Source organism: Dermacentor andersoni, chromosome 1, assembly GCF_023375885.2.
Source record: "Dermacentor andersoni chromosome 1, qqDerAnde1_hic_scaffold, whole genome shotgun sequence".
NCBI lineage: Eukaryota > Metazoa > Arthropoda > Arachnida > Ixodida > Ixodidae > Dermacentor > Dermacentor andersoni.
In genome coordinates, this window is record NC_092814.1 from 46,829,170 (window position 1) to 46,842,970 (window position 13,801).

Sequence of the window (13,801 nt, forward strand, 5' to 3'; positions counted from 1 at the left end):
GAACCCAATGATGGACACAGATATCATTGGGCATGCTCCAGACCCAAGATATTTATTACAAGCAAAGTACTCATCACAGTTACTTAAGTAAGCTTGGAACAAACGCATAGAAAGTGGGACAAAACACGTTCAATTATTCTGTAAAGCTAGTGTTTGTAAACACAAGTTAAAAGTTAAAACAAAATTGCATGTATGCAAAATGTGGAATGGTAGAAAAATAATCTGGACTACATGGCTGGTGCTAACGTGCATTTGTAATCGCTAGGCCAACGTATGTTCTAAGTTGCGCAGTACACGGCTAGTAACACGTGTAACCAGTACACTACTCAATCACCTGAAGCAACCTGCACCATTTGTACTCTAGTAAAGCATCACATCCTGGCCAGTGGCACAATTCTGCTGTGCACTGCCCAGGCTCCCCCAGCAGGTGGAACTAAGCAGAGCTGACTCCAATCTGGTCAGGTCTAGCCGTGGTGTGCTCTCTGCCACCGATAAGCGAGAATAAGTTATGCTATGTTGGAAATCACGTGCTATGCTTCACAGTGACAAGATGGGGCTCCACCCTCGTGACAAGTGCAGAATTTTGCGCTTTGCTTCAGCTACAGTGCTCTGGCAACTTGAGTCTGATGGCATCTGCAGAGGCAGAATGTGAACATTGAAGTTGAGTTGCTTCAGTTCATCCAATCCAAGTATGGTTGATATGTCTTCCACACTTTTAGCTCCCGGCAGATCCTGAAAAATGCACAACACATCACAGTTGGCTTCATGTCTTCTAGAAGTACATTTCTAGCTATAAATGAAATTCAACAAGTCAACCCTCCTCAAACCATGGTCCACAGACAAAAAGGCACTATCAAGAGAGTTCAAGGGGATGTTCACCAGGACTGCTATAAAGGTTTCATCATGTGAATCATCTAACAAATGAACAACTGAGGCATTAAGCGAGGTATTTGTGATGATGTGGCAGTGATTTGTGGTGCAAGGGCCAGCTGTGGCTAAAGAGTGCCATATGCAAGTACGTGTAGTGAGGTACTTGTGAACTACCCATCTGAAGCCATGTTCTACACATCAAATAAGGTAAAATTGAAAAATAGAGATAGGGTTGATGCTGATTCACACTGGAGACTGACTATTTTTAATATAACCGAAGATCAGCAAGCTCACTCCTGACGTGCAACATAACTTTTCTCATTGAAGATATACTATGATTTACATACAAAGCTCTTAGGCTTCTGGTCTCTTTATTTTGAATCTTTATATTTAGAAATAAATCTGTGCGTGTTTCTGTGTTTGCTTTTAAAACAACATCAGTGTATTCTAGCCTAAAGATGTTAAAGAAATGGGGAGTGGAGGGTAATTCAGAGGGAAAAATAACAGCCTGTCTATAATTGAAAGTCATTAAGGTGAAATTGTATGTCTTCTTTCAAGCAGGGCACAAATTTAACTAGCAGCCATGTTGTTTCTCAATTTATGTTAAGCCCTTGTTATTTGTCATGTATGCTGATCTGTGTATTAAAAGAAAATTGTATCAGTCATTGTTAAATCGGGCGAGAAAGATAAAAACCGTGGCACAAGATCAAGTGAGGAGACATTAACCCTTTGACAGCTAATGTTTCTAGCTCTATCATGACGACCCTATGATACACACAACATACTATGATCCATGTGTGGCCAAGGAAGTAAAGCTGTACAAGTGGAGGCGAAAGTTTTGTGAATCCTTTGACTTGCTCAGGCCCTCGACACGCGTACGTGAACTCGCCGTGGCTTTCCTCCCCCTCCCTCCCTCTCTTATCTTTCTATTTTCTCTTTCCCATCCTCCAGAGTAGGGTAGCCAACCAGACGCATTTCTGGTTAACATCCCTGCCTTCTCTCTTTACTTCCTTCTCCTCCTCGTGATACCTAGGGCAACTTCCATCGCCTGTCTATGGCCATCATGATTGCAAGCAAAAGGCGCCACAGTATCCCATTTTGGAAAAGCAAGTGATGATGGCCTGTTAACCCATTTCATTACTGATCTGCTACTGTGAGGAACTCTAAAAGAATTGCTAACATTCTACATAAGGAATACACATTTCTTTTTTAAATCAGTGCAACAAACAGCAAAAAAGGATACAAAACTAAATTAAAGAAAAAAATTTCAGATGCTGTGTACAAGCCTTCTGACACCTAATGTATATTTCAGCATGCCCAGGGCAACAGATAAACAATAATAATGTTCTGAACTGCAAAACAACAACTGTCTTGCGTTTTACTCACTGTATGTACAGTTCAACATAAATGAATTGTCAAGCTACCATTGTTCTTATGAAAAATACTAGGTTTCTGTTTTCTGCTACAAAAAAACAAAGTGAAATCTTCAAACTTAAAGACCTCCCACAGATTGTGTTTCAATTAACCTGCTGCATCTGGATTTTGCAGTAAACTGCCATAGTGGTCCTTTTAATAGCATGGAATAGGGCTGGACCTCTCCTTGGGGTGGCAAAAACAGCGCTTGTGTAATATTCTTCCAGATATCACGTTTTTGTATTTTGCAGATTTCAAAGCAGTAAGTAAATGACGCCCATCACCGCTGCACTTTTGGGAACTGATATCCATGGTCGCTGCAATGATAGCATTTTACCACACGTGTTGAAAACCCCCCAAAACATGCTCTTTTACAGTTTAGCCAATCTGATAATTCACTAATTGATGAATGCTTTCTGGCTTCGTTGTTATAATTATGAAAATCTGGCAAGTTGGAAGCTTGGATATAACATGTCTGCGACTGCTAACATTTCACAAGCACTGTAACAAGCTGTGAAAAGCGATATACGGTACACGCAATGCAATTTGATTATGTTCAAGATAATGCCCCAGCACTAAACAATTTGTTAAATTCTGCATGCACTGCATTTTTTAGTGATTGTTTTCCCGTTTTATGCAAAAGGACTGATTATGAAGTACCGCACTACTCGCAATGAAGCAAGGCATAAATTTGGTGTATTATACAAACCTGTTTATTGGCAAGCACAAGAATCGGCACATTTTGTAGACGTTCATCTTGCAAGATTCTGCGGAACTCGTGAGCAGAAGAGCGTAGCCGCTGGGTATCGGCAGAGTTCACCATGTACACAAGAACACTAGTATCATGAAGAAAGTTGGGCCAGTAGGGTCGCACTGTTTCAGAACCACCCACTGAGAAAAAAACAAAAAAAAAGTCACCGTTTTTGTGCTATTAACAAACAATGCTACTGTGGAGAAATTAAAGAGCTATTATTTATACTAGAGCTATTTCATCAACAAACAACTTGACAAGGCCCAAATGAGTATAAGCAATATATGCAACACCTTGTCAAATGGGCATGTTGAGCACTGCCGCATGGTCATTTTCAAGCATGCTTGAACTCCAACCTCCCTCGTTGCAATCTTGTTCAATGCAGATCGAAAGTGCCTTTGCAACAAAGTAGGTTTTACACATAAAAGTAAAGCCATTTGTTCAACAGATGCCATAGTGGACTATGCAGTTTAGTAGCCTGAAGTTCTTTAGCTTGGACCCCCACAAGCACTTGAGTATTACTTCAGAAGCTACAGAAACTATGATCAATAGGCAGGAAAATTCGAAACTTACATTCCCAAAAGTTCAGAGATGAACCGTTCTCAGAGTTGATGCAAACTACGTTAAAACCTTCTGTTGGCGGCGGGTGTGTCGACGTCGCGTCTGGTCTTGACAAGTGCAACAAGAGGCTACTTTTGCCAGCATCGTCTAGTCCCAAGACAAGGATTCTTTTTCCTCCATCTGCACACTGAAAATATTCACCTGTTAGGGTAAATGGCGGGATTTTTAACATCCCACTGAGGGATCTTGATCTCAGTGTTCCTGTATAGGACCCGACATCTGGGCTACCAGAGTCGCCTTGCAGTTCAGTGCGAGTACACACACACCACGACCCCACTGAAATGCGGTCGCCGCGCGGCTAGAAAACGAATCGGCGACCTCGACAGCTACTGGCCCATAGCAACTGGTCATTAGGTAAGCTGAAAGTTTTAAACAGTACTGAAGTTGTTTCAAATAAAAGTGTAGCGGGAAGTTATTAGCAAAGAATTTTAGCCACATTCAACGGCTGCACGAGTGACGAAACAGCGGTTTCGCTTTTGTATTTTAGGAGCTATAATCGTAACGCCGCTCAACAGTGTTTATGTACACAATCAAGGAACGAATTATGACAACCGCTCAGAAAAGTTAGTGAACTTCTTTTTCTAACACGAGATATGGAAATACGAAAGTATGCTGCATGCGTTGAACACTGCGAAAAACGCCTAAAAAACTAAGGTGCAGCCATAATGAACAACACCAGCTATTCTTAAAACTTCTCAAGTCACACTCCTGTAGGCACCACAGGTCAACAAACCTGAATCTCATTCATTATTGCAGTTTCCAATCCACACGTCGTTTCCTTACCGTTTCTTCCACGCTGCTGTAATACTTTCGAGATCTTCGTTTCCAATAGTAGCGCAGAGTTAAGCACGTTGCCACACCCACAATAACGCAGCTTCCAATGAGAAAAGATTTCCGCGGGACACTCGCGTTCGCAAGTTTGAATAAACTGCTCATGATAACAGCTCGCGCGCGACCGCTCCTAACCTACTGCGAGCAATCACACGCTTGTGAGAAGCTCCTGGAGGAACCCAAAGATGCCGCTAGCATCGAGCCAATCGAGCGCACGCATGGTTCGCTTCCCCTGCAAAATTTTCACTGCGTTAAAAAAATGTTTACACTTATTTGCTAACAAAAATTTATAAAATTATTTAGAGCAAGTTGTTTTGATGTTTTCTATTGGGAGCACGGAATCTGGTAAATGATTCGTGCACATGCGCACTGTGCGCACCTTGGACCCCTAGAGGCGCATCGGCAATCGAAATCTCTCCGTGAACTTCCTGGCTATGCTCTTCATAAAATTGATTAGAAGTCCTCGTGAAATTATGAAACCTTATCGGTAGTTGAGCATGCATTACTTCATTCAAACCTCGGTGAGTGCATGTGTGCTACTATATTTGTTCGGTCGCACGGCTGGTGAGGATGAACGTTCGAGTGAGTGCCGTAACCCTAATCTTGGTTATCTCCATCCATTGATGTAAAAAGAAAGTTGGACTTTTCATGCAACTTCCATGCAAAATTAACCAGTGCAATCTTGGCAGTGCTCTATTGTGCTTCTATTATGTCGTAGGGCAAATTTGACCTTCGCTGGGTATACCGAAGTGCGTCGTTTAGCGTTTTTGTAGTGGCTGTTTGACAATGCCTACTGTATTCTAGTGTTCTCTTGCAATGTGTGCTGCATCCGACCAGTGTCAAAGGGAGTCCATTCCTCTATTATGAAGCCAGTATCTTTTTCGCTTCTGCTATTTTTTTCCGTCGTTGGCTGCCTTATAATGCGCGAGGGCTTGCAAGGATGGTTGCGAGGCTGTTTGTTTTGCTGTTGTCTTAACCTTGCTCAAGGGCATGTTGACGGATGTGACACTAGTGACATGCATATTGCTCATCGTTGTGTTTGCGCTGTTTAGCGTCTGTCACTCCGCTTGCGAATTTGATTGATCTTCACTTTTGATCATACGTAGTGCGTGTCGAACCGTGAACGCTTGGTCTGACAACTTGTGTTACCAATTGCTCTTGACGCTTGTTTCCGTCTTTTAACCCGCTCGCGTGGTGTTTTTTGATGCAGCTTTAACGGCACGGTAAACATGAGCACCGAGGCTGGCCAGCAGATTCCGGGCCGCAGGGCCCTGATGCCCGGCTGGATGAAAAGCCACATGGACAGACTCAACACGGTGGCTAATCTGGATGACATGTGCAGCTCCCCTCCCGAGACCGAGTCGGGCTTTCTCCGCGACATGCCACTTTCCCGCTTAACTACTACACCCGCTTCACAGACCCCTGCTGGTGTGTATACTGCATGGACTTTAACAATGTGTTTGTGAAGTGAACTATTCGAACAAAAGGTGAAATAAAACGCTCGTTATAGTCCGGCGCCTAAATGCGAGACACTAATCCACTAAGGCATGATTTCACAAGGGTTTTATACTGTTGCAGCAAACCTTATTGCCACTTGCCAAATTGACCTTATGCTTTTTTTACCGATATTCCATATGAAGGCCACCTAAACCGCATATCGCATATTTCATTTATTGGCCATTAAGCACCGTATAAGTTCCATCGGTGCTGACTGCTAGCGTAAAGCCTGTTTCATATGGTGCAATTTTACACTCCATTTCTTGCAGCTGCAATTTCCGCAAATGTGAACTTCGCATTGCCGTTTCACATGCACTGGGCGCAGTAGCTGCGATTTTCACATTTGCAAGCACCTAGTGAAGGACTGAATTATTCTTGTAATCAGATTGCTTCGGTGAAAACAAAGTGAAACAACTTGGAAACTGTTTTTGTGAAAGTCTTTTGTGTTTGAGCGCGTTACTTTATCAAAACAAAATTATGTAGGCAGGCCATAGTGACGTGTCTACGGTATGCGTTGCGATGGGTATCATGTTCTTGTTGCCTATGCATTTTCGCAGACAAGTTCAGCACTCCGAACATCAAAAAATATCGCGCGCATGAAGGGTCTTACGGCCCATTTGCCACAAGTTCAAAAATGCAAGCAACTTTGCACCATGTAAGACAGACTTAATTTCTTTCAAGGTTCCGTGTTGACTCATGTAAGGGCAGCACCTGTGTAAGGGCTGCACCCCCAACTCAGCAGCCCAAAATTTGGAAAAAAATTTCCAATGGAAAAGCGATTACGTTTGGTGCCCTGATGCCGTGCACGTGCATCGGCGAATTTTTGCGCGCTGTGTACTTCCGCGTACCGCTACTACATGGGGGGAGAGCTGCACGTTGGCCTCTGATGCAATGGAATATCCGGGGTGTGCGCAAGTGAAGGCTGCGTTAGCACCATTTTGAGGGAAACGTTCGGTCCCGTGTAAGGGCTGCAGTTCGTCAAAACTGAGAAAAGTGCAGCCCTTATATGAGTCTATACGGTAACATGCGCTTGCTCATTTTTATGACGCGCTCTTACGGTAGTAGGCCTTGATTCTGTGGCTCTGCTGTACAATGCACATCAGTGTTTTTTTTAAGTGGATTTGCCCCTGTTGATGCTGAGGCCTTGCGTTAGGATAATTTAATTTCGTGAACCTTCCGTGACGTTATTGCTAAGCTAAATGTAATTTTTTTTTCTATGGCTCGGCTTGCGTAATTTGAGTGTGAACAAAGCAAGTGAAAAGCCTGGGTTGCTTTTCAAAAGGTGTAAAAATAACTGCACAGGTCATAATGTGTGTTGTAAAAGTTGTGGACTTCATGCTCCATTCTGAAAGCTTTCTGGGAAGAAATATAAAGTCCTAGGGCTGGTGTTTGGTGACATTTTCTTTTCACTCCTTGTCATTAGCACAGATGCTGCAGCACCACTCTTATTTCCAAAACCAACTACTTGGTGCATAACATAGCAATGGGGAAAATGAAATTTATTTTTCCAAAGCACAGCAGCTTTTGTTCCCTCCCTCCACTGTTTATTAGTTGCAGTTTTAAGAAGTTATGCAGTATGGGAAAATACACAAGCTACATTTTTGTGTTGTCAGGGCCACCAACCATCCGGGTGAGTGGTGTTAGCAAGTGCGAGTTGCCTCGACTGGCCTCCGAGGATGCCTTGCGGCACCAAGTGGTGAGCCACCATGGATCAAGCCTACAGAGCCTGGGGCGCGACAGCGGTTCGGGCAGTGAATCTGCCCACACAACGCCCTCTGCCACGCCACAAAGCTCTCCATCGCTGGTGCGGCGCGTGGTGGCAGCAGACTTGACGGCAGTGGGTGTTCCTATGGTGGATGGTAGTCGGCTGAAACCCAAGAAGAAGCCGCCAGCGCGCTTTGCTGTCACCAACTTCGACCTTAATGCAGTTAGCCCTAACTCATGGTGAGGGTGTGCAGTTGCCAGAGTATGAATCCAGCCAGGATGGTACAAGAATGAAAAGGATAACAGGTGCAGCTTGAATGACTTGGACCAACTTGACCAGAGCACATTTGTGCACTGCTTTAGTTGTCCTTAGCATGACAAATATTGTTTTAATCATTTGCTCTAAGTTGCAAGTGTCTAACAAACCAACATTGAACTTTGTATCGGATACCTCAACTGTCAATTTAAATAGCATAAAATAGACTACCTTTCAGTTTTCACCTGAATTGATGTGAAGTTCTGCCTTGTATGTATCTCCTGACTTCTGGCCTTGTGCTCAGTACATTATGGCTAGGTTTTATTTTCTTTTCATTCATGTACCATTACCTACTGCCTGGAGGATGTGGCCTGCCTCGGTCCAAGCAGTGGGTGACAGCACTGGAACTGTCCCTTGTTGGATACCCGCCGCTCGTGTTTTTTAAATTTTTTCTTGCATCAACTTTCCTCTGCTTTTGTACTTTCGTACTCACTCTGGTGCCTACTATATCAACTGTTCACTTGTCTTGCCTGCTGGCCCTAGCATCTTGCAAGTTATCTGCTCTGCTTCTTTTTGTAGACTATGCTGCTTTTCAGAAATTGCTTCATTTCTTTGGTTTTCTTTTTGTCTGTGAATAAACGGTTCACTCACTCCATATCATGGCTTTTTTTTAGTTGCAATTGTACAGTGGATTGTTCAGAGTTATTGCATGTTAGCTTTTGTATTCACTCTCTGCATTTTTGTGTCGAGTACTATATTCCATTTCATACATCACGTGCAACGCTGTGGAAGCTACGCAAGAAATACGGTCGCCAAAATTTATCGCCCCGCACATTTGGTTTCTGCTTTGCTGCCCGCCAGCAGCATTTGCTCGTGTGAGAATTCACATAAGGTTGCTGTAACGGGCTGCAAATAGAAAAAAAAAGCAAATTGATCTAAAACGTGCTAGCAGCCATACGCTCGTACAGCTGCTGATTGGATGCAGCTGTACGAGCGAGGAAGAGGCTAGCGGCCCCCGACACTCAGCAGTGGCCGAAATGGACAGTCCGCTAGTTGGACTCCTCCAGAATACCTCCCCTGCTGTTCCTAAATTGTAGAATATTAAGTTATTAAAGGCAGTGCACATGCTGGAGAGTTGGGAAAGCACTTCAAAGTCTGCTCCATAATGTGGAGCTTGTTCTTTAATCTGATGCACCAGCATGCCTGTATGTGGAAGCATTTTGCTCTATGCTTAATGCTTGCACAAAGAGGGGCTTTTACATTCTCAAGAACATGATTGAGATTTCCTTTCTCCCTATAGCCATCTGCACAGAACAGTGGGAGTAGTCTGTGCTTATGTCTATGCCACATGGGAAATGTTAGCGCCATCTAGAACCTTTTCTATATCAAAAGTTGCTGTTACATGCACATTATTGCAGTACAGCTTAGACCGCTTATAACGTAACTGTTTCTAGTGCAGAACAGGCTATAACGCTGCTTTTCCCGATTCCCGTTTACCCACCCATAGAACCATGTATATGTATACTGCTTACAATACAGCCGCGAGAGACAAAATACCGGTTATAATGCGGCTTCTGCTGGAAAATTCCGCTGACAGATGTGCCGGCCGATGGTAGAGGAGCGCAACGAAGGTGATATGGAGGACACTCGAACAAACAAGGAATGAGAAAAAAAATTGTGGCAGCGCAATGCGATTGGCTTGGTTGTTGCCTAGGCGATGGAAAAGACCGCTCGGGCACTTATCAGCGGTGCACTCGGCACTGAACGCGGTTTCAGTATGGTTTCAGGGTACACATGGCAATGCGCGTCTATGTGAGGAGCCGATATTGTTGGAAACTCCTCCACTGGCTAGACCTAACCAGCGCGCCTCGTCCGGAGTCTGCGACCAAAGTTGCAGTTTGGTGCAGAGTCAACAAAATGCGTCGCAGTGGCTGTATGGCACTTGGGAAGCAGAGGAAACGTCTACCTTGGCAACGAAAGTGAGGGCATGGGTTGGCACGGGCAACACTCGAATGGCGGCAACTTCGTCCGCGGTCGCTATGTTTTCGACACCGTGCATGCACCGAACAGTCCGACCAATCGGACAAGACACTGTATTGCGTCCGAAATTTGTCACCGTTTTGGATTAGATCTGTGGAGTTGGTGGCAGTGCTGCGGGGCATTTCGAATAACTGAGGTGGCCTGAAAAAAATTTGCCGGTGACTTTCCTTTATAAATGAAGATTATTTGTCTGCTTCATGCAAAGATCGCAGGTGCTTAGACATTAACCTTTCAATGTTTGTAAATTTAAGCGGATGCAAAAATCCCGGTCGCATGCATCGATTCTCGAATACGCGCAGCTGCTTCGCATATTCGCGACACCGGCGACTTGCGCTATAAGCGGTATATGGTGTATGAGACGAAAAAAAATATAGCTGGTAGAAGTGCGAGAAGCACCGCTAAAATGATAGGCAAACTTTGTTTAAAATTTTAGTTTGCTTCAAAAGTGTGTTGTGGGAGTGTGCATTCGATGGCTGAGCAGTTTTATGAGAACGCACTGTATGACAGGTGGCATGGTTTTAATGCCATTAAATATGTCTGTGTGATACCAAGTGAATGGCATTACATTACATTGAACGGTTATTTCTTGTGCTTCTGTGCCATGGGTATTAATGTTGAGTGGTGGTAGATATGCAGCTCACAGAAAGTGTTGACCAATGTAGCTACAAGCTTTTTGTGCTGAAGATTTCAGCACATTAGTTGGTACGTTCAAATGGGATGGACAGTTTCATCTAAAGTTAAGGCCACAGCTTTGCATTTACTGTATGGAAGAGTATGTTGCAGGCCCAAAACAGTTTTGTAGGCGTGCTGTTATGGTGTGTCCAGAATACCCCATTGACGTATGCTAAGCTGCACAAGATGGAGCTACTACTATGGCCAGCATGGAAATTATTGGTTGTACATGGCGTTGCCTAAACTTTTGTCCTTTTGACTTCAAAGGTCTTTGTGACTTTACAAAGTGATCATATTTAACAAAATATTGCATTGTAAATGAAAGAACTTCTAATGATTATGCATGTACACAGAGCCTTTTTGCCTTCATTGTGTGTGTGTGTGCGTGCGTGCGCGCGCATGTGAACCTCGCTATATGAATTTGCAGCAGACACAAAATCGCTTTGTTATATATCTGATACAGTCGAAACCCGCAATAACGAAATCCCGCAACAATGAAATTCTCGCGACAACAAAACCTTTTAGTATCCCGGGCGAACGCCCATAGGATTCAGTGCATTTCGAACCTCTCGGCAACGAAATGTCGCTGTACTGTAATCCCGCATCAACGAAATTTGCTGGAACGTAACTCTGCATATTACCTACTTGCGTAAGGCTAGCAGGCTCCAAAATGTGTTCAAATGCGATTGTTTTGCACCAAAATTGCGTAAAATACCACCACATTACACTTGTGTAGGTGCTGCCATTTTTGTTCACAAAAACAACCAGGTGCCGAAAGTGGTCAGTGCGCTGGAAACACGTCATGGCCGTCATCTTGTTTGTTGATCGCCCATTTGAAGCGGCACGCATGTTGCTACAGACATCGTAGATCGTTGTTCGAAACACTCATTCAGTTTGCGTTCCCTGCGGCTGACGACTCGGCGAGGCCTAGGCCAATCGCGCGAGGCGAAACTGAACGCCCGTTTTGAAGAACAATCGCCACTCGCGGCAATGCACTGCGTAATGTGCGCCTCGGTGAGAAAAATGCGGCAAAAACAAGGAAATCCACGTCCCACTAACATGGAATTGTTTACGGTGCTTGAGATGGTGGTCGCAGCATATGGAGTGTTGCGCATCGGGCCATGATTGAGTGATCATCCGGGAATACACATCCCTTGCTTCAAGAACACTGGTTCTGGTGCCACCTGACAGGCATCGCGTGCGGATTCTCGGCGCCGGCCGTAGATTTGCGCGAAAAGGGCGTTGTCTTAATTGTTTGCTTTCGGGTACATGAGGCACGATCACTCTTGCGCTTGGCACAGGACACGCCGGTGCCTACGCGCAATGTGGTGCCTATGGTGGCTATGTGCTGGAGAAATGCTGCTGCATGCGCTGTTGCTCTGCGTCCGGTGCCAAGTTTTGCAAAATCTCGCCAATGTGATGGCATCTCCGAAAGCGATTGACCGAGAATACTGCGCTACGACAGTACTGCCACTGCTGTTCGACCCATGCGGCGCACTTTGTACTGTTGGCAATGCGGTCCTATATCCTCGAGCAAAGCTTGCTAAGTAGGCTAACGGAATTTTGACAGTGAAGTTTTGTTCTGCGAAGCATTACCTATCTGTGCTGTCTCTTTTCGCAACAACGAAATTATCCTGAAGCAAATTTTTGCATTCCCCGCCGATTTCGTTATTGCGAGGTTCAGCTGTATTCGTTATAAGCATACAGGTATTTGCAAAAAAACAAACATGATTAAGTCTGTGCAAAAGAAATGAAAGTGTGGTACCTCCAACAAACCTGCAGATTTTGATAACCCATCGGCATCTCGCCGTGTCGATATGAGGCATGGGAAGAACAATAAATTACATGTGCTCTTCACCGCTGCCAATACTCAATCATGCGATTGGTGTCACCATTGCAGCCCAACCAAGCCAAGCTGCTGGCCAAAATGTACACACTGCTCACAGACTTTTCCGACACTGAGGGTACTGCACGTGAAATTGTACTCTCCTACTACAGCCGTTATATCTCATGCGCAGTCACAGATAAGGCCTACGATTGCAAACATTAAAAAGTTTTCACAGACTATTATGATACTCCCGAAAGTGAAATTTGAGCGCAGCTCTATGCATGTTTTCATTTTGCGATATATTTGCTGGCACAGACAATCTGTCTAGTGCAGCACATTGCAAACAGCAAAGCGTGGCGCGAAGCAGTGCATGGGCACGATTCACAGCAGCCACCGCAGACATACCTCTGCTCAAGCAGCACTTTGTTTTTATACAGGGTGTCCCAACTATCATGCACTAAGATATTAAAATATGCAAATGCCATGTAGCTGGACAGAACTGCGCGACTGGCCACTTGAGGAACTTTGCATGTATTCGTGGGCTTCTTTCATGCTTGGAAAAACTTTCATATACATTGAGCGACAGAAAGCTGTATCAGAAATTTTTCATGTTCTACAATTTCCTCATTGACACTTTTCATCTAATTATATTTGAAAAGTTAAGACCAATTATGTAGTTAGGCGGAATGCAAAAAATAATCTATCTCCAAGCGATCTGAGTATCTCCGTCTTTTCTACCGCCAGCCTCCGCTCGCGCTGGAAGACCGCACTGCTCAGCTCGAACCTGATGGCAGAATTGTTGCCCTCCAGCGAGCCGAGGAAGCCGCTTCGAGACAAGGTCTCGGAACCGCGTCCGCGGCGGATGCCCAGACCCACTAAAATGACGCCGGACTCAAATCTTATTGATTTGAAAATAACTCTCTCTCTCTCCAAGCGATGGCAAGCAATATTAGCTTGGTTCTGTCCAGCTACGTGGCATTTGCATATTTTAAAATCTTGATGCATGATAGTTGGGACACCCTGTATATGGTATCAGTGACGTCATCGGTAAACAGATGATTTGAGCTACTCTCGCGCCATCTCATAGCCATCATCGCCACAGAGCCTGTCTTGTGCAGCACATACACTTTTCACGCTTTCGCCATACCCTCCTCTTTCGCTATCCTCCTCGCATTATCTTTGTTATTGCCATCTTTCATCCCCAATGCGCTCTGCGTTCGCTCTGTCATTTTCGCTGTGCTCATTTGCTTGGTTACGAGGAATGCTGTTGCTCGCTGCAGGAATGCGCGAGAGCTGCGCTCTAAAATGTGCAGCCGCC

General features: G+C 44.5%; 2 protein-coding genes across 3 annotated transcripts; one reads left to right on the forward strand and one right to left on the reverse strand.

The window, feature by feature from the left end:
* Positions 1–31: 31 nt before the first annotated feature.
* LOC126543957 (uncharacterized) lies at positions 32–4,659 on the reverse strand. Its single transcript, XM_050191119.3, has 4 exons — positions 4,439–4,659; positions 3,608–3,782; positions 2,993–3,174; positions 32–732 (listed from the first exon to the last, which is right to left on the reverse strand). The coding sequence occupies exons 1-4, from the start codon at positions 4,589–4,591 to the stop codon at positions 538–540; spliced, it is 705 nt and encodes a 234-aa protein (XP_050047076.1). The 5' UTR covers positions 4,592–4,659; the 3' UTR covers positions 32–537.
* A 182-nt stretch (positions 4,660–4,841) lies between these two features.
* Positions 4,842–8,598, forward strand: LOC126543959 (uncharacterized). 2 transcript variants are annotated; one of them, XM_055061438.2, is made up of 3 exons: positions 4,842–5,068; positions 5,697–5,914; positions 7,597–8,598. In XM_055061438.2, the coding sequence occupies exons 2-3, from the start codon at positions 5,716–5,718 to the stop codon at positions 7,929–7,931; spliced, it is 534 nt and encodes a 177-aa protein (XP_054917413.1). In that variant the 5' UTR covers positions 4,842–5,068; positions 5,697–5,715; the 3' UTR covers positions 7,932–8,598. The 2 variants fall into 2 exon arrangements, with proteins under 2 accessions (XP_054917413.1, XP_050047079.1); XM_050191122.2 differs by having other exon boundaries at positions 4,843–5,007.
* The last annotated feature ends 5,203 nt before the right edge of the window (positions 8,599–13,801 follow it).

Coding starts and splice junctions, on each gene's coding strand:
- LOC126543957 (XM_050191119.3), bottom strand. CDS start 4,591: ATGAGCAGTTTATTCAAACTTGCGAACGCGAGTGTCCCGCGGAAATCT. Junction 3,175..3,607: donor ATCTCTGAACTTTTGGGAAT/GTAAGTTTCGAA, acceptor TTTTTTTCTCAG/TGGGTGGTTCTGAAACAGTG. Junction 733..2,992: donor TTGTGCTTGCCAATAAACAG/GTTTGTATAATA, acceptor TGCATTTTTCAG/GATCTGCCGGGAGCTAAAAG.
- LOC126543959 (XM_055061438.2), top strand. CDS start 5,716: ATGAGCACCGAGGCTGGCCAGCAGATTCCGGGCCGCAGGGCCCTGATG. Junction 5,915..7,596: donor CGCTTCACAGACCCCTGCTG/GTGTGTATACTG, acceptor TTGTGTTGTCAG/GGCCACCAACCATCCGGGTG.